The sequence below is a fragment of the Camelus dromedarius genome, chromosome 6 (genome assembly GCF_036321535.1).
Source record: "Camelus dromedarius isolate mCamDro1 chromosome 6, mCamDro1.pat, whole genome shotgun sequence".
NCBI classification, from domain to species: Eukaryota; Metazoa; Chordata; class Mammalia; order Artiodactyla; family Camelidae; genus Camelus; species Camelus dromedarius.
Window position 1 is genome coordinate 23,131,544 of NC_087441.1, and position 26,725 is coordinate 23,158,268.

The 26,725-nt window shown below is 44.0% G+C and overlaps 1 protein-coding gene across 2 annotated transcripts in view; it reads right to left on the reverse strand.

Moving 5' to 3' along the window:
- The window catches only part of ARFGEF3 (ARFGEF family member 3), a 149,180-nt gene that overhangs the window by 30,730 nt on the left and 91,725 nt on the right, over positions 1-26,725 (reverse strand). The window contains exons 13-22 of one of the 2 annotated variants that reach the window (XM_010983683.3): positions 20,944-21,110; positions 19,734-19,899; positions 16,812-16,919; positions 16,247-16,462; positions 15,973-16,083; positions 14,109-14,259; positions 11,728-12,045; positions 9,475-9,608; positions 7,231-7,376; positions 2,146-2,325 (exon numbers count right to left, since the gene is read on the reverse strand). In XM_010983683.3, the coding sequence (XP_010981985.2) occupies positions 2,146-2,325; positions 7,231-7,376; positions 9,475-9,608; positions 11,728-12,045; positions 14,109-14,259; positions 15,973-16,083; positions 16,247-16,462; positions 16,812-16,919; positions 19,734-19,899; positions 20,944-21,110 (1,697 nt within the window). Of the gene's footprint in view, positions 1-2,145; positions 2,326-7,230; positions 7,377-9,441; positions 9,609-11,727; positions 12,046-14,108; positions 14,260-15,972; positions 16,084-16,246; positions 16,463-16,811; positions 16,920-19,733; positions 19,900-20,943; positions 21,111-26,725 lie in introns of both variants that reach the window. The other variant, XM_031456423.2, reaches the window with a different exon arrangement.

Below are 26,725 nucleotides of genomic sequence, written 5' to 3' on the forward strand. Positions count from 1 at the left end.
TCTTCTCACCATGTGCACTGGATTTCTTTGGCAAAATGCTTCGTGATTTCTATTAAGACAGTGATCTTAATAGAGATCACCAGCTCTTCTAGATACTATGTCTGCTCAACCTTCCTCACCTCAAATCTGCATTTTGGGTCCAAATAACCATGGTTTTAACCTAACCCAACATCTGGTCTCACTCTAAGTCAGTTTCTATTTATTGCTTTTCTCCCCAAGTACACATCACTCTTTCTTGTTTCTTTGCATGTCTCACTTTTTTTTTTTTGGCTGAACATTCAATATTCTAGATATACTGTAGCAATGCTGGATTCTGATTTATTTTTGAGGTTTTTTTTTTTTTAACTAATTCACTTGGACTTATATTGTAGAATTTTTGTTCTTCCCATGGTACCAATCGTACCAATGTCTTGCTCAATTTTTTAATTTTTATTTTTCAGCCTGACTTCCTAGTGCTGTCCTAGTGCATAGGTTAGTGGTCAGCTGATAAAATGAATAGATTTTGCTCAAACACCTTGAGACTTTAAGACTTCCACTCTCATGGCAGTGGGGTGGTGTGTAGCTCAATGGTACAGTGTGTGATTAGCATGCACAAGGTCCTGGGTTCAATCCCCAGTACTTCCATTTAAAAATAAACAAATAAATAAAAATAAACCTTATTACCCCCCCCCCCAAATAAACAAAAGAGACTTTCTTGTGCAGGTTGGGGAGAATTTTCAAAGTTCAGCCGGTTCTTAAGTCTCTCTGGTCTTTTACTTTCTGATGGGATCTGTATGGTCTATCCTGTATATGCCCATGTCTCAGTGATAGCCAGAGATGTATGAGGAATTTACCTAGCCCTTCTATGAATCTCTGGTTTCCAGAGTCTCATGTTAATTTCTTACTGGTTCACCACTGCAACCTTAGGCTGGCAAAGTTACCGTACTGTCTTGCTCATTTCCAAAGAATTCATCCCTTTTAGTTAATAGGCTAATGGTCTCTTTTCCTCTTCTCCAAATCAAATCTGTCTCTTACAGCAGAAAAGCTGATTTTCCCCGTCAGCCTCACAGAAGTCAAATTCCTACTCTTGCTAACAGTTTGTAAGAGTGATGACTTCGGTCTTCAGAAAGAAGGTCACAGATTCCCACTGTTCTTAACCAAAGTTCCGGCAAGAACTATTTTTAAGCATAAATGCTACTCAATTCATTGTCTGCCCTTGGTCAATTTCAAGAGCCCTGAAATAGTTGCTTTTGACAATTTTTTCTTTTTGTATACTTGATTTTTGTGGAGAGGATTCACTAACTTCTTCATGCCTCCAGAGCCAAAATCCCTCCTGTCCTAAATCATTCTGAATATAGTTCAGAACTTAGTAAGCATAGTTATTTTAAAGTCAGCCTCTGATTAACTCTGATATTTGGATCCCTGGTGGGGACCTGGGGAGAGGGTGGGTGTGTGTCTATTTTTATTGTTTGCCTTTCTTTCTGTATTCATGACATGTTGTCTCCTAATGAGCCAATTATTTCTGATTGAATGCAGAACTTCAGCTTCACCTGACAGCAAATTCCCTCACGGCAAATCCAGTCTCAGAGCTCTGCTTACTTCTTTGGCTTCCCATTGTTACTTAGTTTGGGGCATGTTGATATTCCTTACTTTCTTGCCAGGGTATGTATGTATGTATGTTATGTATTTATTTTTAATGGAGGTACTGGGGATTGAATCCAGGAACTCGTGCATGCGAAGCATGCGTTCTACTACTGAGCTATTACCTTCCCACCTTGTCAATGCACTTTAAATTTTTAACCCTTATTTAACGTTTTTAGTAGATTTCAGAGACAGAGGATCTGTCTGTGTTCCTGGCCCACCATCATGCTAGATATGAAGTCTCCAGTTAGTCTGTTGACCATCTGTCTCTCAGTAGAGGGTATGATAGTGGTTAAGAGAGTATAGGCTTAGGTGTGAGAGTATAGATTAGTACAGCCAGACTGCCTGCTTCAAATCCCAGTTCCACCAATCACTGATCATGGACCCTTAGCTAAACTGCTTAACCTCTTTTTGTCACCGACCCCACAAAGGATCATTGGAACACTCATAGGATAGTACCAGCACTCAGAGCGAGCCAGCAGGCTGTGGAGAGGATGGTGGACACTGCTACCATGACACACTGACCTGGTCCTGGACATCCTCGTCACACAACTCCAGCTGCATAATACGCTCAAAAGGTCGGAAGAGAGCTTCATTAAAGTGAAAATGAGGGGGCTCATTCCAGTCAGTGAGAACCTCTGTCAGTATATCATGGATGAAGGAGACCGCCTTCTGAGACACGTGCCTTTCCTTATGGCAGGCAGCCTGCAAAGGTCATGAGAGTTAAACACTGGCAAGACTTCAGGCAACAAAAAATCTGGTTTCTGAAGGTTTTCCTTGCCCATCTTATTGGAGGGAGGTGGAAGCAGCAATTCTGTTAAAGTAAAAGACTTTAGGGGCTAAGTGTCAATGAACAGCACACTAAATTGCATTTTTAATAATTTCACCAACTGATCAGATACAGCTCCAATTTCCCTTTGAAGTTTCTGGAAAAGTAAGCATTTCTAATAACTTCTTCTTTTTTCCCCCTGTAACATGACAGTTTTCCTAGGTAGTGTTGAACATGCTGACTATAAAGACATTGGAATCTGGTCTGGAAACTGCCCATGGTCTCTGTGTCAGCCATGCCCCAAACAGATGAAGACCAGATGAGTCAGTTGTCCCTCAGTAATGTGGGCTGATTGTGCCAACGAAGCTTTAATTGGCTCACATCTTTGTATCCATGTCCTTTAGTAGTCCTCTCCCACACTGACCCTGAGCTTGGGTGTGTGACTTGCTTTGGACAATGGAAGGATAGCAAGTATTGTATAAGTAGAACACTGAAAAATAATTCTGATCTGGGGTTTGCCCTCTTGCTTTCTTTGGGGATCCTAAGAATGTCATGTGAGTGAGCCAGGGCTCATCTGCTAGAAAGGGAGAGACCATAGAGAGAGGCCCACTGGTCCAGTCTTCCCAGTCAAGGCCACCATGAACCAGCCAGCCCCAATCTTGCAGCAGCCAACTGTAGCTGAACACGTAAGGCCAGCTGAGATTCGCCAAGCCTGGCTCAGACCGAGAGAGCTACACAGCTCAGCTCAAATTTTTGACCCAGAGAATCATGAGCTAAATAAATAGTCATTGTTTTAAGTCAGTAGGTTTTTTGGGGTGGTTTATTACAGTATAATAGATAACTGATATACTGTTTCTCCATAACGAAGTTATTTTTTACCCTCTTCCCTTACTAGAATGTTCTCAGGTTAGTGAATTTACTTCCAAAAAATAACTTATTTTATGACATATCTTGACCAGGTAAATGCTAACGGGCTATTAAGAATAGTTATCACTAACCAATGGGTCAATGAGGAAATCAAAGTTGAAATTAAAAAATACCTTGAGACAAATGAAAATGAAAACACAACCACACAAAATTTATGGGACGCAGCAAAGGCAGTGCTAAGAGGGAAGTTTGTAGCGATGCAGGCCTTCCTCAAAAAAGAACAACAATCTCAAATAAACAATCTAACCCACCAGGTAAAAGAACTAGAAAAAGAAGAGCAAAAACACCTAAAAGTCAGCAGAAGGAAGGAAATAATAAAGATCAGGGAGGAAATAAATAAAATAGAGATTAAAAAAAAAAAACAGAAAAACTCAATCAAACCAAAAGCTGGTTTTTTGAAAGAGTAAATAAAATTGACAAACCTCTGGCCAAACTCACAAAGAAGAAAAAAGAGAGAGCACAAATAAGCAAAATAAGAAAGGAAAATGGAGAAGTTACAGCAAACAACATAGAAATACAGAATATCATACAAGAGTATTATGAAAAACTATATGAAACCAAAATGGATAACCTAGAGGAGATGGACAAGTTTCTGGAAACATACAGTCCACTGAATCAAGAAGAAACCGATCACTTGAACAAACAGATCACTAGAAATGAAATCGAATAAGCAATAAAAAACCTCCATACAAATAACAGTCCAGGACTGGACAGCTACACTGGGGAATTCTACCAAATATACAAAGAAGAACTCATACCAGTCCTTCTCAAACTCTTCCAGAAGATTGAAAAAAAAGGGAATACTCCCAAACTCATTCTATGAGGCCACCATCACTCTGATACCAAAACCAGGCAAAGATACCACCAAAAAAGAGAATTACAGACCAATATCACTGATGAACATAGATACAAAAATCCTTACCAAAATACTAGCAAATAGAATCCAACAGCACATAAAAAAGATTATACATCATGACCAAGTGGGGTTCATCCCAGGGACACAAGGGTGGTTCAACATATGCAAATCAATCAATGTAATATATCACATCAAAAAGAGAAAGGACAAAAACCACATGATCATCTCAATAGATGCTGAAAAGCATTTGATAAAATTCAAGACCCATTTATGATAAAAACTCTCACCAAAGTGGGTATAGAGGGAACATATCTCAACATAATAAAAGCTCTATATGACAAACCTACAGCCAGCATACTACTCAACGGTGAAAAACTCAAAAGCTTCCCACTAAAATCTGGGACAAGACAAGGCTGCCCACTATCACCACTCCTATTCAACATAGTCTTGGAAGTCCTAGCCACAGCAATCAGGCAAGAGAGAGAAATAAAAGGGATTCAAATTGGAAAAGAAGAGGTAAAAGTGTCATTATATGCCAATGACACGATACTATATATAGAAAACCCTAAAAGGTCCACACAAAAACTATTAGAGCTGATCGAAGAATTCAGCAAGGTAGCAGGTTATAAGATTAACGTTCAAAAATCAGTTGCATTTCTTTACACTAACGATGAATCAACAGAAAAAGAAAGTAAAGAAACAATCCCCTTTAAAATAGCACCCAAAGTAATAAAATACGTAGGAGTAAATCTAACCAAAGAGGTGAAGGACTTATACACGGAAAACTATAAACCACTGATGAAGGAAATTAAAGAAGACTTAAAAAAATGGAAAGATATCCCATGCTCCTGGATTGGAAGAATCAATATTGTTAAAATGGTCACACTGCCCAAGGCAATCTACAGATTTAATGCAATCCCTATCAAATTACCCAGGACATATTTCACAGAACTAGAATAAATCATAATAAATTTATACAGAACCACAAAAGACCTAGAATTGCCAAAGCATTACTGAGGAAAAAGAAAGAGGCTGGAGGAATAACTCTCCCAGACTTCAGACAATATTATGGAGCTACAGTAATCAAGACAGCATGGTATTGGTACAAAAACAGACATATGGACCACTGGAACAGAAGAGAGAGCCCAGAAATGAACCCACAAACTTTTGGTCAACTAATCTTCGACAAAGGAGGCAAGAATATACATTGGAATAAAGACAGTCTCTTCAGCAAATGGTGTTGGGAAAACTGGGCAGCAGCATGTAAAACAATGAAGCTAGAACACTCCCTTACACCATATACAAAAATCAACTCAAAATGGATCAAAGACTTAAACATAAGACAAGATACAATAAACCTCCTAGAGGAAAACATAGGCAAAACATTATCTGACATACATCTCAAAAATTTTCTCCTAGAAGAAATAAAAGCAAGAATAAACAAATGGGACCTAATGAAACTTACAAGCTTCTGCACAGCAAAGGAAACCAGAAGTAAAACAAGAAGAAAACCTAAGGAATGGGAGAAAATTTTTGCAAATGAAACCGACAAAGGCTTGATCTCCAGAATATATAAGCAGCTCATACGACTCAATAAGAAAAAAATAAATCCAATCCAAAATAGGCAGAAGACCTGAACAAGCAATTCTCCAAGGAAGACATACAAATGATCAATAGGCACATGAAAAAATGCTCAATATCACTAATTATCAGAGAAATGCAAATCAAAACTACAATGAGGTATCACCTCACACCAGAGTGGTCATCATTCAAAAGTCCACAAATGACAAAAGCTGAAAAGGCTGTGGAGAACAGGGAACCCTCCTACACTGCTGGTGGGAATGTAGTTTGGTGCAGCCACTGTGGGAAACAGTATGGAGATTCCTCAAAAGACTAGAAATAGACTTACCATATGACCCAGGAATCCCACTCCTGGGCATATATCCAGAAGGAACCCTACTTCAAAAAGACACCTGCACCCCAATGTTCATAGCGGCACTATTTACAATAGCCAAGACATGGAAACAGCCTAAATGTCCATCAACAGATGACTGGATAAAGAGGTGGTATATTTATACAATGGAATACTATTCAGCCACAAAAATGACAACATAACGCCTTTTGCAGCAACATGGATGTCCCTGGAGAATGTCACTCTAAGTGAAGTAATCCAGAAAGAGAAAGAAAAATACCATATGAGATCGCTCATATGTGGAATCTAAAAAAACAAAATGAAACAAAACAGAAACAGACTCATAGACATAGAATACAAACTTGTGGTTGCCAGGGGAACAGGGGGTGAGAAGGGACAGACTGGGATTTCAAAATGTAAAAGATAAATAAGATTGTACTGTGTAGCACAGGGAAATATATACAGGATCTTGTGGTGGCTCACAGCAGAAGAGAATGTGACAGTGAATGTATGTATGTTCATGTATAACTAAAAAATTGTGCTCTACACTGGAATTTGACACAACATTGTAAAATGACTATAACTCAATAAAAAATGTTAAAAAAAAAAAGGAATAGTTATCATTGCAAGACAGGACAATTTTCCCGTCATCTTAGAAGTAGCCAGTCATCATGAGATGCTTAGATGGAAAGTTGCCATATAATTTATCATATGAACTGCTTTCCTTTTGGAGAGTTAAACGGGTCCTAGCTAATTTTGCAGAGAAAACGGAGAAAACTAGGATGTGTGGTTCCCTTACTTAGAAGGGACTGCCCAGATTATATTTAGTTTTTAGAAAAGAAATACTGGCAGGAACAAAAGACATTTTATAGTCATGTATCAAAATGAAGCTCGAGACCACAAAGAATAAGAAACAGGCTGTGTGAGGTACAGAGCTGAGTCATATAATTGTAAAGAAAAGAGGCTCAGAGTGAGGCCAGGGTAGTGTTGCCCTTTGGGGTGATTCTTAAGATGCCAGGGGACATAACCAGAGAACAAGGATGCTTGTGACCAAGTGATGGGAACCTTCTCATGGCTGTGGCCATGATGCCCTTTCTCCCCGTCCTGCCTGGAGACCCCCAAGCGTCCCACTTTCCAGGCGCTCACCTCCACCAGGTGCGGCGCCACGAGACTCCAGCAGCGCATCACGTGCAGCAGGGGCCGGGATTTGCTCCGCACGATCCTCAGCATGGCGTCCCCGAGGCGGAAGAGGTGGAGGGCACTCTTCCGGTCTTGGGTGGATTTCACTTCTCCTACAGGAAGGAAAGACCATAGAAGCCATCAATCCCAAACTCAGAGACAGTCTGACCTGCTCAAGCACAGCGAGAGGATGAAAGTCAAAGAACCGTACTGGAACCAGCAGGATTATTTGGTGTGAATCTGCCAAGACAGGAAAGGAACCTGGATTTGAGAAGGACCAGGCGGTTCGCTCAACAAGCGCAGGGTCCGCCTCCCCTGTTCACTGTAGCATCCCTAGTGCCTGCCCGGACAAGTGTGAGCAACGCCTGAAGATAAGGACGAATGACGTAGTGGTTAAGTAGGGGGACTGGGGAGTCAGGTGGCCCGGGCTCAGATCCGGGCTCCACCGTTTAGTATTTGGTTTACAATGGACCAGACATTTACCTCTCCAGTCCAGTTTTTCACTGTAAAAGTGGGAATACAGTACCTACTTCCTACATTTGCTTCAAGGATGAAATGTGAAAATCTTCATAAAATATGGAGCACAGGGCCCAGCACAGGCTCCCTGCCCCACGCTCTTAGCTACACCCTTACTGTCGTTGTTGGCATCCTTCACAGTCATCAGCCACTTAGCCAGTCCTTAATGGCACCTCCGAAGCCTTTGCCAAGCAGGTCAGGCCCCTGTGCTACCCAGTAACAGGCTCCCTAACCTGCTCTGTCTCGCTTCGGCACATTCCTCGCCTACTTGGATCTCTTGCTACTTCTTTGCCACCCTCGCCTCTGTCTTCTCCCTTCTTGCTCACGTGCTCCTGAAGCTGAGCCTTATCAGGCTCTTCCCACCAGAAGGCGCCTTTCTAATTAGTCTCGCTGTATTAGGTCACTTCCAAATGACAGTAACAAAAATCACTGGCATTTACTGAATGTTTACTCTGCATTAGACATTGTGTTGGTTCCTTGTGTCTTTAATCACTAATTTTGGAAGTAAATCTTAAGAAGTAAATGTAACCATTGCCATTTACAGATTAGAAAATGGAAGGCCAGGGAGGCGAACTGACTGGCCTAAAACGACACAGCTGGTAAGTGCTGAAGGCAGCTCTTTAACTCATATCTGGCTGATTCCAAAGCCAACGCTTCCTTCTCCTAGGTCTGCTGCCTCCTCCTGACCCTGCTTGTTGCTTTTTGTAAGTTCAGGGTCTGACTTCTCTATGCAGAAGACTTTGAAGGTGGCCCTGGGGCTGAGAGATGCTCTGGAAGTCGACTGGGTCTGGGAGGTGGCATTATACAGTTATAGGTTTTAAAGTCTATTAAAGATGCACAGAAAAGGACTATGGTTCTCAAATGAGAGTCTGCAGTAAAAATCAAATGGCCAAATGTACTTGAATGAGGAATTTCAGATTCCATGATGAAAGGGACCTCAGAGGTTGTGCATTTCAACCTGCCCCCACAGGGCGTCCCCGGCAGACAGCTCTGTGACTGTCTGAATTCACGGGACAAGGTCCTCACTGTGAGGGCACAACAGCCCTGGCTGCTGATGGACAGCTGCTGCTGTGAGCGACCTACCACCCGTTTGGAACCCTTGGGTGATTCAGGACAACTCTGCTCCCTCTTCCATGCACTGGCTTTGAAAACCGCCTTCATCTGGGCTCATTCGTGAAGACGGTGATACTGACCCATCGTTAAAGGGATACGCCCTGAGAGCAGTTCTTCTGAGAGTGACATGAGACTTCTGTGGAGACTTTCATTTTGCTCTCCCAGGCCTTTCTGGAACTGAAGCTGCTTCTGCAAGCAGCTGGACGAAGGCGGGTGTGTGGTGTGTAATACGGGGAAGGGCTCCCGCCTCATGTGACACTATCTGCACCCCGAGGAGCCACATCGTTTCTGTATCACAAGCACCGAACTGAGCAGAACCACCCAGCCCAGCTCCAGGGTAACACCTGCAATGGTGGTGGCAGCAACGTTTCCATTCACAGAGAGTTAACACTCCTCCCACCCCCCACCCCCAACGGGTGATGCCTCAACACTAGAGGACAAATCTGCACTTGGACTTAGGTGACCAGGGTGACCATGTGCAAAGAGAATGGGGGTTCAAGTCTTCAGGCAGGTTGCTGGTATCAGAGATCTGGGCTGTTTCCTGCTAACCTCGCGGCACAGTGTCTGCAGGGAAAGAATTACCCGGCATTGCCAGGGAGTAATCCACCGTCTCTGTAACGGAGTGGAAGAGCTGGGACTGTGATGCCCGCTTCAGCTGGTAAAGGAAACCACCTAAAGCCATGAGGTTCAACTTATCTGTTGCATCTTCGAAGAGCCTGGACAAAACAAAAAGATTTGTTACTTGGAAATGATTCAGCCAAGTCTTTATGACAGAGTGATTATGGTAACTTTGTTAGATGTGATTAATGAAAACACTGGGTAAACACTATAAAGAAATGTATGGTATTATTATATCTACTATTACTGAGTACAAGTCTGCTCTAACTATGAGATTTTAATCTGAAGGGCACAGACCACATTAAAAAAAAATCTTTATAGCCCCGAGCTGGGCACTCATTAAAACATTTGGCAAGAAGATGAAAGATGGCAGAGCATTGTTTCCAGAAACTGAAGAACTGGGAATGGAATCCTTACAATTAGCTTCAATTATAGAAGCTAAGTTAAAGAAAAACCCCGTAAATGAATCAGGGCTTTTGTTGGGCTACAACTGCTGAGAATAACACTGGGCTTGGCTCTCGGGAGGAAACAGAAACACTGTAAACTCGACCTGCAAACCCCCCAGGGGCAGGGACTGGTCTCATCTCCTCTGACTCATATACCCCGAGCCTTGGGTGTGAAGCTCGTGTATCTACTGGAATAATGAATGTTCCCTAACATAATGGAAATTGCAGATTCTTTTCATTTTCCACCCTGCTGGGCACAGACATTTCTGAAAGGAGTTAGGAAGAAGGAGGTCAGCACAGGTAGCAGGGCTTGGAGGAGGACCAGAGGCTCACTGGAAATTGGAATGCTGGAATCAAATACCAGTTTACATGGCACATGAGGAAGGAATCAAGCCAACCTCCCTCTGCTTCCTCTGCTCTTGGGTCTTCCCAAAGCCTGCCCTCCAAATCCATGGTAACATCAGGAGGCAAGCAGCCCAGAGGGTGCCATGTGCTGGGTAAGGGAGAGAGCCTCGAGTAGAAATTGAATAACCAGTCCCTTTGGAAGGGGTCACATGGGGCACACAAGTTTTCAGATGGGAATCAATGGATTAATCATTCACAAATTATTGCAACAAATATATTTTTCTTGTGGTTTTGTAATTCCAACTTTAACACCATCTGGATCCTGGGTGCCACAAATCACTTCTTCCTCTTTCGTGGTAGGAAAATGGTGGTGAATAATATAACCCACCTGACACCTGTATACCACCTCCCAGATTCCAAAACACTTTCACAGCCCCCTTGTTGGATAAACAGGAGAAAGGAATTATTGTACTGAGTCAGTAGATGAAAAAACTGAGTCTCAGTGCAACTATCTGCACAGACACGACCCTGTAGTTTGTTGGTGTCAAGGCCAGGAAAGAACTCAGATCTTCTGAGCCCAGCCAGTGAGTGTTCCGACCACATGTCCACCCCCTTGCTGTCTGTCTTCCCTTATGAACTTCACTGTGCCTGTACTGGGTAATCTGGGACAGTGTGGAGAGTGAAGTGTGGTCTGCATGTGAAGGTGACCAAAAGCACTTTCCACATCAAAAAGTGCCACCAAACAGCTGGAGTTACTAAACAGTCTCCATCTCCACCTTAACAGGGTTGTTGGGCATCAAATAGGAGTTTGTACCCACTACTATATATAAAGGATAAATAACAAGGACCTACTCTATAGCACAGGTAACTATATTCAGTATCTTGTAATAACCTATAATGGAAAAGAATCTGAAAAAGGATATACATCTGAAACATTGTAAACCAACTATACTTCAATTTAAAAAGAGAAAAAAAGAGAATATGTCACACCCCCGAGTGTAGGATTTTAAAATATTATCACAAAAATAGTCACTGTTTACTATTTGTCAAGCTCTGACCTAACTGCTTCAAGCATACTAACTAATTTAACCTTACGGCTACCCTGGGAGAGTTACTTCATGACCCTATTTGAGATCAGGGCCCAGGGAGGGGAAGAGGCTGGAAGTCACAGAACAGGTGCAGAGCCTCCACCCAGGGGAGCCTGCCCTGCAGCCTCCAGCCTTGGCCACCAGGCAACCGTTCATGCTAAGTGTGCAGGGTGATGGGAGACAGTGATGTGCTTGAAAAAGAATACAGGGGACTTTCATGACTTGCTAACAAATCAAGGTGTCCTGAGAGTGATTTTGAGAGCAGAAGAGATGGGTGTGGTGTGGCCAGCAGGCAATGGGGGCTAGCCCTCCCGGGCGTGGGGAGAACGGGTGCGCACCTGTCGGCCTGGGTGGAGAGGGTGAGTACAACTTTGGCAGCGCTGCTCCCAGTCATGAGGCTGCCCCCGCGGAAGTCGGAGGCCCGGCCTCGGCTGCCTTCCCGGACGAGCTCCTGGATGGAGAGGGGCTGGATGACGGGGGCTGCGCACAGGGAGCTCTCCTGCTCGAGGCTCTGGTCCTGGGGCGAGCCCTCACACTCCAGGTCCCCGAGGAGTCCACCTCTGGGTGCCTTCTGGGGCTGGCTGATGGTCAGTGGGGGCTGAGAGGTGCCATCGCTGAAGTGGGTGTGCTCCAACGTGCCCACGTACTCGCATACCCTAGAGAGAGTCACACACAGGCAGCCGTTGACAGACGCAGCTCGGCCGGGCCAGCTCTGTCAATCTCACAGTGAGATGCACAGGAACTCGGCCAGCCTTACAGTGCCCTGAAGTGTTTCCCCTTCCTCCAGTGATGGCTACCTCTCTCCCCACCTCCTACTCCCTCTCTCCTCATTATATGAATATTTTTTTTTTGAGTTGGACCAGGCAGTCTGGAGGTGGGGTGAGGATTCCTCAGAGAAAGGAACAAAGCTCTGTTCATCCACGTCCATCCTGTCCAGCTCTGGCTTATCTGGACTTGGCCTGTTGGAGTGAGTTTTCCCAAGAGGTCCGGCTTCCTGCTTTCTAGTTGCTTTAGTTAGGACTCGGGAACATCTCCCTACTCTGGGATCCCAGAAAGAGTGTGCGTATGGTGGACTGGCCCTCTGGCCACAATGGGCCCTCACTCAGGGGTTCCGCCCAGCATGTTCCACTGGGTGCTGACAGCTCCATGTTACCACTACTGGGCTGGAGGGCGGGGCAGTCACTTAACCACGGCAAACTCAGAGAAGAGTCACAACATATGGTACAACTGCCAGCTTCTAAATTGTTTGTTCCCAATAGGACGTGGGACTAAGATGGTTCATAAGAGGCCCCTCATCCCTGATTGAGTCCGGTTACCAGTAAAGACCGTCCTGGATAATCCACTCTGATGTTACATAATCAGGCAATTTTTTGATTCCATATAAATTGCTCAGGTGCAATTTAAGTCTTTTTCTTTTCGCCCTGTTGCTTGTGAGAACGATGGAAAACAGCAGGTCACCAGTCTCCATATTAAACCCATTGTGCTCCAGGCCGATTCATCCTGTCCCTTTCACACGTTCCTCTCAAGATGAGTGTTCAGCCCTAGAATGATCTGCGTGCTTCTCTCTTTGAAAGTCGACCAACCCTCATGGCTGTACTTGCTTTGAGGACATTACACAGAACCGAGATCTGGCCAGTGCCCTGGGCAAGACCTGGATGCTGGAGCCCTGCCATGGGCCGTCCTCCCGCTCCTGATTGCCCCACCACTGCTCGGCTTGAACTGAGCTCTGTGTGAGGATGGGATGTGTGCTGAGAGGGGTCAGAAAGCGGCAGCTGCCCTGTGCCTGCTCTGGGTGGACGGTGCTCCTCCTTTCCTCTGGGGTCTGCCTGACCGCTGATGCCTGGGGAGGCAGGATTTTCTCCTTGGTCACGGGGGGACCATGGAGCTCTCACTTCGTTTTTATTTTATAGCTGCTGTGAGCTGTGCAATGGGTTGGGAGGTTCTTTTCACTTTGATACAACAAAGCTAAGAGCCAAATTTCTGGTCGTCTTTGGCACACGTACTGTTTCATTTTTTCCCTTCATCCAGCTAAATTAAAAATAGGCACCTTGTACTTTATTATGCGTCTGTGTCAGCTCTCAAAAATCCTTTCTTAAATAAAAAGGACATTCAGAAACATACAGTAATGTTATGTTGCTCACAGACGATCAGCTTTTAGATCTGCACAATATTCAGCTAACTTAAGTGGCTTTTACCATCCACTATTTAAGAATCAGCTTTTCAGGATGGCGAGGGTATAGCTCAGAGGTAGAGAGTGTGCTTCGCATGCACGAGGTCCTGGATTCAATCCCTAGTACAGTGCCTCCATTAAAAAATAAATAAATAAGCCTAATTACCACCCCTCCCTCCAAAAACCCCCAAATAATACAAAGAAAAAAAAATACACCTAAAAGAAAAGAATTGAAAAAAAATTAAAGAACTGGTTTTTCTTACCTGGGATAACATATCCACGTCTCACAGACAGTATCAAATGACACTTCACACTTCGCTAAATTCAGCCCTGTCACTCTGTTCTCCAAAATATACATTCAGCTGGACCCTGTAGTCCCTCTTCTCTTTTCAATCTCTCGTTTAGGGTTTATCCTAACTCTGTGAATTACTGTAATCTGTGTAAGTGCCGGCAGGTGCTGGAGTCTACCGCTTTCCCACAGCACCCAGGCCACCCGCTCCCACGGCAGGAGGGGTGCCCAGCCCGTGGGAGTGGGGATCTGTTGCGCACCTGAACACGTGCGGCCAGCAGTCTGGGTTGTGGCTTCCCATTTCCAGGCCGACGCTGAGGATGGCGTCCATGCACAGGACGTGGGCCGTGTGCAGCCACACCCCCTGCAGCTTCCCAATCTGCTCCAGCTTCTGCTCCACCTTTAGCTTCACTGTGCCGGAAAGACACTCGTCATGGTAACAGTCCGAGAGAGGAAGACAGAAAGGCAGGGAGAAAGGATGGAAAGGAAAGGAAGTGCCGTTGTGCAAGGGCAAGAGGGAACGGGAGGTGTCGCTGGACATCATTGGGAGCAAGCTCCTCAGTGGCAGGTCCCCGAGGCTCATCATGAAACTGCCCAGCCCACAGCCCCACAGACATTGGTGACCCCAGCTCTGCGGTCCCAGAAATCGACGGATCCTGAGCTGAAGGTGCAGCTCTCCGGGCCCACCCCTGGGATCTGAGTCAGTCACAGCAGTGACCACGGGCTTCCTGTGCCAACCCAGCCAAAGCCATCTGTGCCCAGACACTTCCCCCACCCCGTGTACTCCTAGTGTTAATAAGAAAGAATTCCTGGCAGTCTGCAAGTCCTCTCTGAGCTTTAGTGAATGTCAGGTGTTCATGATGATAATCACCTACAATGATATATGCACGTCCATTCTGAGCGCCACGATGACTGCTTTATAACTGAGAATTCCCGTATCATTGCACTCCCTGAGTTTACATTTGTATTTGTGATCTTCAAACAATACTTCTTAATTTGAGGTAACATATGAGAAAGGATGCAGAAGGTGACTTAAGATGTCAATTATGCAAAATGCCAAGGCAAGGCCAAATCACAGCATCCTCCATGAATCAAGGTGTCCAGTCACTGGAAGATGGGTCTAGTGGGATAACTGAGTGATGGTCCAGAACCCAGTAACACAGCACGCTCCCTTCAGAGGAAGCCACACCGTGCTCCTGCTGTAAAGGGCAGACTGACTTTTAGCAAAGTATCACTTGTCTCATGGATATGATATTGACTTTATTTTTTATTTGTCTATAATTTGAGTATTAGCTTTGGCTTGATCATTTTTGAAGAACATTAAATGTAAGCATTTTTATGTATATTATGATACCCTTTCTCAGTTAATACTGGGGATGTGTGAGAGTTGCTTTGCTTTCAAATGGGTCTCTCTATATTACTCAAGTTTGAGGTACACTGAATCAACTTATTTTTCTCCGTTAAAAACGTGCCAGCTCTTTCTCTGACCACCTATTTTATATACCTGATACATTATTAGCACAAGTTGGACCAAGCTTCCCATGTTGCTTCTGTTTGCTGTCTGCCATTGTCTACACTGCTATTAGAAAGGCCATTCTCTTTCCTTATAGCTAGACGACCATCTCCTTCACTGACTGACTAATTTTAACAAGTTAAAAGTCAACTCTTTCCCAAGTTTGCAAAGCTCAGGTTTTTCTCCAGCAAGAGCAAAGTTTTCCTGAGCCTCCTCTAAGGGATTCCCCCATCCCCAGAACATGGCCCTTCTGCCCTTCCCACTGTAGCCTGAGGGTCCGCAGATGTGCGCTTGTGAAGCGCCAACGCCACTGGCCAGAGGATGCCAGGGGTGTGGAAAGCGTAGCCAGGTGGCTCTCTGGCCAGCAGTCAAGTACCCTTTCCTGGCCTCCAAGGGCCAGTCTGTCTCTTATCTCCAGAGGGATCTATTGTGAGCAGTCTGGAGGGGCAGCCACATAAAACTGACCCAAGCCTGTGGTCCCGTGGGATCTCATCAGTGGTACACGCATGTTGTGTACCAGACACGCAACAGGGACAAGTGTCTGCTTGCGTGTGTGGGCATGTGCGGACCTCACGTAAGGAACAGGTGGATTCTGGCCCTTCTGCTGTTACCTTGCGCAATGGCATCACCGGGTTCCTGGGTTTCCTTTTCCTCTTTCTCCTCCTGGACACAGGAAGCAGCTGCCATCTGGGCGAGGGCTGATGCACAGTTAGCTGCCACTCCTTTAGAGGAAACAAAAAATTACCCCTTAACCGAGTTTATTCTCTGACCATTCACCTGGCAGAAACCCCTCTAGAAGACGTGTTGCCCACGAGGGCCATTGCAGATGCGTTCGGTGGGGATGGCCCTCAGGCTGCGGGTCAGGAATACTACGCCTGCCGGTACCTAGAGCACAGCTCAGCCGCGCTGCTTTCCGCAGTCCATCGAGGCTCATGCAGATGGCATCGCGTTCTTTCTGGTTCTGCTCTTTGATGCCTTCAGCTCCCAGAATGAAGGCCAGCCCTTTGGAGCTCCCTGCCATCCGGCCGGTCAGTGGGGTAGATAAAGTATCGATCAAGTTCTTCCAGCAGCCAACCAGAATGTAGCGAGCAAACGCCACACCTAGAACGTGAGGGGGCACGGGTTACCTTCTGGAGGCAAAGAACAACCTGGCAATGAATGGCACGGGGATCTCTGCCCATGCTGTTAGCAACACTGAGTTGTGTGCAATTCTTCTACAGGAAATACAGCGGAATGGATGATACTACATTGTGTTTCACTTCATGCTTATAAATAATGCATATTGCATCAGCGGCTGTATGATGCTAAGAACTTCCATCAGGTACTTTTTCTGCCAAGAAAAAAATCTTAATTCATTTATGTCAGCACAGAAAGCTGCCACATAATAATTTAATCGCTGGTAACACATGTGGTGGATGTATATTCATAAACTCAAGACCCAAGTCACTACCTGCCACCGTGGAGTCATCGATTCTCCTGCCCTGGGTGAAAGGAGACTCTGTAGACGCCGAGGCCATCAGCTGCCCTCCAATTGCACTGCTTTCCAAGCCGTCGATATCTGTCAGGGAAAAAGGGCAAGGTTATCCTTGATGAGAACACTCCAGTCAAAAACAAACAGCCACCGAAATATTCCCCCTCCCCCAACAAATAGCCATTGGATCTATTTGTACAAAGTAGGCAGCAACCTTTTATCAGAATATTAAATTTTTTATTTTATTCATACAGTTTTCTTTCACTGCGGGAATATTCTTCTATTAGGCTGATGAGTACTTTTAATTTGAAAAAATAAAGGTAAATTCTGCTATCTGCTGTTAGAAAATCTATTGATTTAGATTATTTTGACCTTTGGATACTCCCTTTTATTCAAAACCATGGCATTATTCTCCTATTTTATATATACAGGTTACTCCAACGTGGATTTGTCTTCCATAGTTTTCTCATAAGAATTAAGAGGAGGACAAGCCTCTTTGGTCAGATAAGCATATAATTTGATTCAAAAGCACAATACTTTAATAACAATACCTTACAATTTTCAAAGTGTTTTCACATAACATTTTTTGCATTAGCTCTTCCCAACAACACCAAGTAGGTAGGCAGGGTAGATACTATTTTTCCTGTTTCACAGAGGAGGAAATAAGTATTCAAAGTAAGTAAACTGCCCAAGGTCATGGGGCTGGCAAAGGAAGGAATTAACTTAGTATTCATGTCTTCTGACACCTATCCAGGTGTCTTTCCATGACACCAAACTCCAGCTCAATACAGGATTCTAATTCACCCTATTTAAATTTTTGTTAAAACAAACTCATCTACAGAATTAGCTCAATGAACCTCTTCTGGACACAATGGCAAGAAGAGACTGGCTTGGGGCTGAGAGGACTGGGCTGCTCAAGTGGGGACAGACCAGTTTCACCGAAATTAATCTGACTTATAGTCAAATGGTCTAATGGCATTTGCCAGAAATTATCATTTATCAAAGTTACGTTTCCTATGTGCTAGGTAAAGGACTGATGAATTCAAGCCTCTCAGAGGTCACCTGAGTGCTCAGTTCCACAGTGCTGTAGAACACTTTGACATGACATGAGGCATGGCCACAGGTAGGACACACAGTGTGGAGAGTCAGATTACTGCCACTGCTTTTCCTTGCACATCATGAAAAGATTAGACAGAAGTTTCCAGGCTCTAGGTTAACTGCTGCTCAAATGCACTTGTCACACCTGAGATTTGCTACAAAGAATCACAGAACCTAATTCTGTCGAATTCTTATGAAAAGCCTATGTTTTTCTATCATTGATCTAAAGTGAGATAACTCTCCTATGGATGTAGCAACTGAACTTACTGTTCCATTATGAAAGAGATGGCTGATTAACAGTGATGACTGATGAATATGGTCCTGTGAAGAGCTGTTATTTGCTCATTTTTACATCCATGGAATGACTCCTTTTACTAAGGTTCAGGTAAGAAATTCAGAGATTAATTCTAGCAGAAACTTCAGTATTTGAAAATTAAAGCTGGTGTGTTTAGGATTCTCATATAAATTCCAAGGCACTTAGAAGCTCTGGGCAGTACCTTTAATCTTTACTGAAGGGAGTCTGTGCAGACAGGTGGCAACCGAGCATTCGTTATAAGTAAACTGAATATATGTCTCACACGTGTATCAATTCCTATTTTTCAAATGGATTTAAATATTATCATGATTAATAAAATACAAATTTGTCCCCCCAGACTTGTCCGGTAATCCTGATCCCTGAAGCTAGGGACCCAGCCGTGCTTCCCCCAGCTCCATCCTAGTTCTGGAACCAAGACTCCAAATGCCAGACAATGACCAGGACGCTGCCTGCTATGGGCAGACCTCACTGGATGTCTTAACTCCCTGCATGAGTCCTAAACCGTGTCTCCCTGCAAATTCCTCAGTGTTGGGTTCTGCTCTGCCACCTTCATAAGAGCCTCCAATACTGACCACAGGCAACATAACATATCCATTGGACAGCAGATTCTGTCCCAGGCCAGTGCTGGTCCTGCCACTCTGCCCTGCCTGGTGCAGAGCCACGCCAAGCTGTGTGAGGACATGTGGCACCACAGAGAGGGCAGGGAAGGCGTCATCTAGGGTCATGCTCTACTTATCCTGCCATGAGAAGATCACTCACATCAGACACAAGACGAGCCCAGAGATCTAATTTAGTAAGGCTCCTGACGACCAGTCCAATCTTCTGAGCACTCCCCGATCTTTACGTGACATTGTGGCTATGCCATGCAAAGCCATGATTGTCTGCTTTCGCCTAAACCACTGCCTCGTAACCACACCCCATACTTCCCTCTCTGCTCTTGTATGAAATTTCTAAGAGTTAAATAGGATACAGAAGACAAAGATGCTAGGGAACTATTTGGCATTATTTTTAACTCTGGTCAGCTAAGAAGGAAAAGGAAGACCTCTGATATGGACAAGAAATGGGAATGAAGCCAAGTTTAAAATCACCCTTTTTACATTACTGGCAAATTCCCAGGAGCACTGAGTGATGCAGGGAATCTATGAGCACGTGAGAGTTTCCAGGAATGATTCTGGGCTTTGCGCCCAGACAGTCCTTCGTATCCCCAGAAGAGGTCTACAGTTCCATCCCAACAGACACAGGCGCTAAGTAATTCCTCATCTAATGGGGCACAGTGAGCTCTGCAGGGTCCCATATGGAAAGAAGAACAGAAAGCTTTTGTGAGGTGAATTTGTGACTTCCCTGGAACTGTCACCTACTGCCAGGGAAGCTTTGTGGGTGCTATTTCAAGGTCTGCTTCAAATAGTGCTGATTTTCTGAAAAGGGCTTTGAAGAGTGAGCCCTCCCACCCCACGGAGTGCCACGGACCCGAGCCTGGAACCACTGACCGGTCAGCATGGTGATGAGGGGCAGGCTGTTATCCTCGGGGCTGCCCCAGTAGCCAGCTTCCCCGAGCATGTTTCTGTCGAGAACCTGGTGGTAAAGTTCCTCAATCCAGGCCTGGGAGAAGACCATCAGCACCCCGCTGCTCTGGACCTGCTTCATGAACTCTTTCTGGAGAGAAGAAAGATCACAGGACAAAGGCCAAATACAATCCCCTGCAAACGAGCAGGCCCCCATGTTCCTCTGCTGCCTCTTCACATCCCCTGAGTCACTGAGTCACCACGTCACTGTGCACAGGAAAAACAAACCTTCTTGACTGGGGTCCAGGGCGGCAAGGGAAGGGGAAACTGCGATGGAAAAGTCCGACCCAAACTTCATGAAGGTCTTTCATTTATGCTCTTTTAAAGAAACTAGGTAGAAGGAACGAAGATACTGCCTTTTATATGTTTACCCTTTGATGCGTGGAGGATTAAAAACAGCTCAGAAATGCTTAACAGAGCACCTCTTCACTGTCCCAACAGCAGCAGATGTGGCATGTAGAGGACATATGTCTCAAGAGATACTTGACTTACCCTCATGAAGCCACCACTCACCCTGGGAAATGTACAATCAGTCAGTCGTTTATCAAATGATTGATGATCCCTTCACACAGCTCCGTGGATTTAGGCTCCCGAAATGGTACCAGAGCCCACCACACAGGGGCATGCTCAGGCACGGGAGCCAACCACAGGAGAGGCCCCACCACCCTCATCACCTTCCAGGAGGTGCTTTGTTACCAACATTAGTGAGCTTATCTCTGGGTCCTGAGTAGGTCTGGGGGTTTAGAACTCAATGAAGGGTTTTTATAATGGCACACATTCATTTTCAGCAAAGGGGACCATTCTCTGCACATTTCCTGATGTCACTTAATATCCCAATCACATTTTTGAATGTGTCTTACACGCGGGTGTTTAATGCCACCGGATGAAGTTACTGGGCCATTGACAGGTGGCCACGGTGGGGCACATGGGGTTCTTCACTCCTGGAGCAAGCCGGGTAGCTCCACGGTTCACCACGCTGTGCGAACCACACAACAGTTCCTCAGCATCACGTCTGTCCGCCCGCCCTCCATGGTCCCATGGGCATCACCCATTCCAGAGCAGTGCAGGGCAGAACACACCGGCCAGCCCTCTCAGGGCAAGGATGCTCGGCATGGCTGTGGAGACGCACACTCACCATGGTGCCCGGCGCCAGAGTGGGCCGCTTCCGGTAGTAGTCCCCGTGGGAGAGCTTCAGGTTGAGCAGCAGGGCGCAGTGCGCAGCCCAGTACAAGCTGTCTGCGTTCATGAGCATCTGCAAGCCCAGGCTGCTGTTCGCATCAAATCCAGGGGAGTGCATCATGCCTACGGGAGAGGACCAGAGACCTTCAGACAATCCGCTGGGCAAGACCAGCTTACAGAGAGCCAACGTGAGGGACAGGAACATCTCGTAGGACACTTCTATAAGGTAACAATAGTCAGCAAGGAATAGGGCTAGGAACAGATAAGCGCCCTAGCCTGGAGAGAAGAGCACACACTCTGGAGTGAAGATACTTGGGAAAATCTCTTCTGTTACTCACCAGCTGCTTTGGTAAAATCACTTAAACCCTCTACGCCTCACTTTGTTTACCTAGAAATAGGGCTCTGTCTCCTGCTCACATTTGCCGATGGCTTCCCATCTCGATATAAGAAAGCCTGACCTCCCCACCCCCCTTCTTCATACTCCCTGCAGTCACCCAAACCGGCCCATGTTCCTTGACTTTGCCAAGCCCGGACCTGCCTCAGGGCCTTTGCATTTGTTTTCGTCTCTCCCCAGAATGGTCTCCCAAGATCTCTGGATAACTAGCTGCCTCAGTTCTTTTAGGGCTCTGCTCAAGTGTCAGCTTTTCAGAGACGTTCCTCTTCAATTCCATCTAAAATAGCATCTCTCCCACCTACTACCACTCCCTGCAATATTCCCCCTCACCATGCATTTTTCTTCATTGCCTTAATGGCATTCATTTATATATATATAATATATATTTATTTATTTATTGTCTACCATTACTACTATCTGCAGGGTCCCATGTGGAAAGAAGAACAGAAATAAAAGATCTGTGAGAGGGTGGGACTTCATTAGTTTTGTTCACTAGGGAACCCCAGTGCCTAGAACAGTACCTGGTACATAGCAGTCACTAAAATTGTTTGTTGAATGAATAAGAAGGAATGAACAAGTTTGCTAGGACAACTAGATGCAACAACACATTTAAGATGCTTAGTGCAGTGACTCATAAGTACATACTTTTCTAAAGGTAATATTAGTCCTCAAAAAGCTAAACACAGAATGACCATATGAACCAGCAATTGCACTTGTAGGAGTGTACCCAAAAGAACTGAAAGCAGGGATTTGAACAGATACTTGTATGCCAATATTCACTACAGCAACTAAAACAAATAATAATGTATTAAAATAACCCTTTGAATTGTGCACTTTAAATGCATGCATTGCCTGGTATGTGAATTATATCTCAACAAAGCTGTTAATAAATGAGGAAAAAAAGTTCCAAAACATATATAAAGTAATAGTATTGGTTTCCCCCAACTATTTTTTCAAAACATTGTTTTATTGTTTTATTTAATCGTATGGTTTTCATTTTGAAAAGCCCCTGTGTTTTCTACAACTGGAAAAATAAAAAACAATGTCTCATGTGCTAAGGATAGCCTCATTTAGCCAGAGAGGGCTGGACCTTGTTCAAACTTTCACAGACAGCTTGGGGGTGACCAAAACTGCCACACCCGCTTCTCCTCATCTGGTACTATGTCAGCCTCAGTGCTATACTTGTTCTGCAAACACTGAGGCTGGATTCAGAGATGTAAATCCAGGATTTGTCATATAAATTTAGGGTTAGCCCATCCTAAATATGTGCATGCAAATAACATGCATCCACATACTCTTCAGAGCAGAGCTAAAACCATCCTTTAATCAAAAATGTGCCTCTTACACGAAGTGTAAACATTCTTAAGAATTATCAGTCAAATAAGCGGGAAATATAAATTTGCAACTGGAATGTTTACTTATATACCTGTGGACTTCTTAATGAAAATGCTAGTAAGAGGATATGGATCAGAAGCAGCTCTCGAAGTTGAAAAAACTTCAAGATCTCTGTTCTGCTTCTTGCTGGGAGTGAGTCTGTATATGATTCCAACAAAACCACCGGAGGCAGGCCAAGGTTAGGCATTCCCTTTGCCTTTCTTACAGAGTTCTGTAAAAACTTTGCAGCTGCCTTGAGAGATTCTTTTACTGAGTGTACTTTGCGATCATGGGCTGAGGTGCATTTATAAAAGGAAGGTGGAGCTGAGAGTGGGCTTTTAAATGACATCCTTGATCAGGACACCAGCATTGTGTCTTGGCCCTGATGGTCCAGAGAAACCCTCCGCACTCTTGAGGTCCTGGTGAGCTGGTTCCAGATTTCTGGATGAGATAAGGCGCAAGATCGGTTTCCTCCCATGGTACACAGAAAGTGGCATTCAGCACTGCTGGGTATTTAGCAATCCTGGTCACAGGGGAAAGGGAATATTTAAGTCTATGTACCCAGAAAGAAAAAAAAAAAAAGAATCTGCAAGTGGCTTTGACCTTCGATATCAGTAATAATTTCTTAAAAAAATTTGAAACCAACTGCTATTTACCTTGGAATTTATTTTCAAACCTGAGCACATGCTCAGAAGCTGAAGGTAAAAAAAGCTAATGTGTCTGCTGACATGAAGACCCAAATCATTAGCAGAGGTGTGACAAAGCCTGGAAAGGCACTGCTGGTGGTGATGTCGAGTTCTGAAATAATTTGTCAGAGCCGTTTAGGGCAATCTGTTGGTACTGGCCTGTATCTCTATGCAGATTAACTTCTAACATTTACAAAGAACTAGCAAATTTGAGAATAAAGCAAAAAAGATGCATAATCTAGTAATTTAAGGAAGACAGTAATTTTCTTGATTTACCAGATATAGTTCATTGGTGATATTAATAATAATGGAAATAACATGATAGCTGCAATTTATTAAATGCTTTCTTTTTTCTAGAACCAGTCTCTTCTCATACATTACTTCATCTGATATATTATTAATGTATATATATATATATTATATTTCAAGTGTCCCACCTTATTTTACTAGTAAGGAAAGCATCTTGAAAATGTTAAGTAATCTGCCCAAAGCTACATAGCTAGAAATTGGCAAAGGTCCACTGGACCCAAACTCCAGACTTCTTGTGCTCTGCCATGCTGTCCTTGCTTCTAATGTTGGGGAAAGAGCCCACTCTAGCATGGCCCTCTCTAACAGAGACTCTGTTTCCATGCAACCTGCTGATTAGTCCCATTGAAGTGTCATCAAATTTGGGGTGACAAATGATAGTAACTAAGATCTTTAACATATTCTGGCTATTACTTTTTCCAGTATTCTGTAACTAAAGTTCCCTCTATATTTAAGAGATTCTTCACTGTCAGTAACAGGAGGACGGATCCCTTGCTTGACTGGTTACCAGTGGAAGACTGGATACAAGACTGGCATAAAATGACCTCGAAAAGTACCTCCCATGTCTAAGATAATTTGATGTTTCTTTTTAAAAATAAACATTAAATACTTCATGTAAAATAGTTAACAGTACTGAAGAGTGTAAACAGTGAGAGCGATGGCCCTGCCTCTCCCAAGCCCCAATGATACCCCTTCCCAGAAAGACTCACTTCTTTCTGAGGGTCCCGCGGAAATACAGTCACAGATGAGATCATACGACACACACTGTACTGCAACTAGGCGTTTTCTAAATAATCTATCTTAGACATCTCTTGATATTGGCACCTACAGATCTGCCTCATTCTTTTGTAAGAACTGTGCAGATACCACTGCATGGTTGTACTGTGATTAGTTAATGCTTTATTGCTAGACACTTACGTATTTTCTATTTTAAAAAATAATAAAATGATGAAATAACTTTCAACACTTCTGCAAGTGTATCTGTGGGATATGTTCCTAAAAGTAGAATGAATACATATATTAAGCTTGATAGATGTAGCCAAAATATCTTCCAAATTTTTCCTCCTACCAACTGTGCATGAGAACACTCTTATATCCACTCAACAATCCTGGGCATTAACAACTTTTTAAACCTTTGTAATAAGATTACATGATTATGCTTAGTAACAAATTTCCTTAATGAAGTTCAATAATTTTTACATAGCATTACTGATTTATTTTCTGATGACAGAAATTTTAAGAAAAACTTTCTAGCGATTTGGAAAAAGGTACAAAGGAAATGAAAATCTATAATCACACCATTCTGAAGTAAGTGTTAACAGCATTTTGATGTTAATTTTGAATCCTTCTTTAAAATAACATTATGACCATTAGCTATATCATTAAATATTATTTGAACACATCATTTTAAATGGCTACATGATATCATAAATAAATGTACTCTAATTCATTTAACTTCTCCCTCATTTGGGGGCATTTAGGCTATTTCTAATATTTTTGCTGTGAAATAATGCTGTCATACACGTTTTGATATATACAGCTCTGCCCGAGTTTCTGTTCCTTCAGTATAGATTCCCAGGAGCCAGCGAGATGCCAGGCTTCTATGGGTCTCTCTGTCAGGACTTGGAAAACTATCACACATTTGCTGGTCTACAGTTTTTGAGTCTGTGGCTGGTTTTTCACCAGGGCAAATCGACTCCAGAGGTTTCTGGGTTCTTCAACAGCATTTCAGGTCTACCCACCCATTTATCCATGCCTCCGTCCACCCCTCCACCTACCCACCCTCACATTCATGGGGTGGTGTGACGATTCAGTGTATGGTCTCTGGAGCCAGACTGCTTTGGTTCATATACTGGCATCACCATTTCGTAGCTGTGTACCTTGGGTAACTTACTACTTAACCTCTCTGGTCTCAGTTTTCTCATCTGTAAAATGAGGATAATAACACTACCTACTCTATGGGGTCATGAGTATTAAATGGATTAATATATGTAAAACCCTTCGACAATGCAGGGCAGACAGGAAGTGCTGTTAGTGTCAGCTATTATTATTATTATTATTGTGATGACATATACACGAGCATATTTATATGCTGAAAAATGACTCTAAGAAAAGATACAAATATATTTCAGAGACAATCTCTGGGTGGTGTGATTATTGTTTATTTTTTATCTTTATATTCTTATGTTCTCCAAATTTCATAACTCACAAATGCCAAGATGCTGGAGGAGGATTTGGTTAGACTATCTATTCCCTAATCCTATTTCTAGAATATTTCTCTTCCCTCCTTTATTAAAGCAAGCAAACAAACAAATCCTCATCTTTTGAGGCTCATGCCATCTGGCCACATCTTCCACCCTTCCTAAAATCTCTCATTCATGACATGCCAGACACATCTATGTTCACCGCTGACTCTGGTCTCCTCTTCACCCTGACACCCCCTGCCAACATCCTGCCTCTGGAGGGACAGCTCATCCATCCCAGGTCCTCTTGACAACCACGTCACCCACCATTCCGTCTACCCTGCGTCCTCCACCATCAAGGAGTACTAGCATTCTGAATCATGTCACCCCACCCCAGGGTTCTACCTCAAGTGTCACTTATTCAGATGGTCCCCTCTCCTGACTGGATCTTCTGTTTGCTTATTCAGCCACTCTTACCGTTAGGAAGTTAGATAAGTTGGGGCACCAGGTAGATAGGTGGAGGAGAGAGAGGATGGTCTAGAAGAAGGTGATATGCCCACCTTCAGCATAAAGGGGCTTCACTTCCTCTACATGAGTGCCAGTTAACCAGTGCAAGAAACCAGTTAGAATCCAACAGCTGCAACTGCTAGGTAGCAACAAGGACCTAACCCGACATGACCCAGTGCTCGCAGTAATGTAATTAGCAGCGTGGTTTAGGCACCCCCACCATAGGTTTTTCTGTGTGCATCATGGGTACGGACATGCGCAAAAGGGGATGAACATGACTGAGCACTC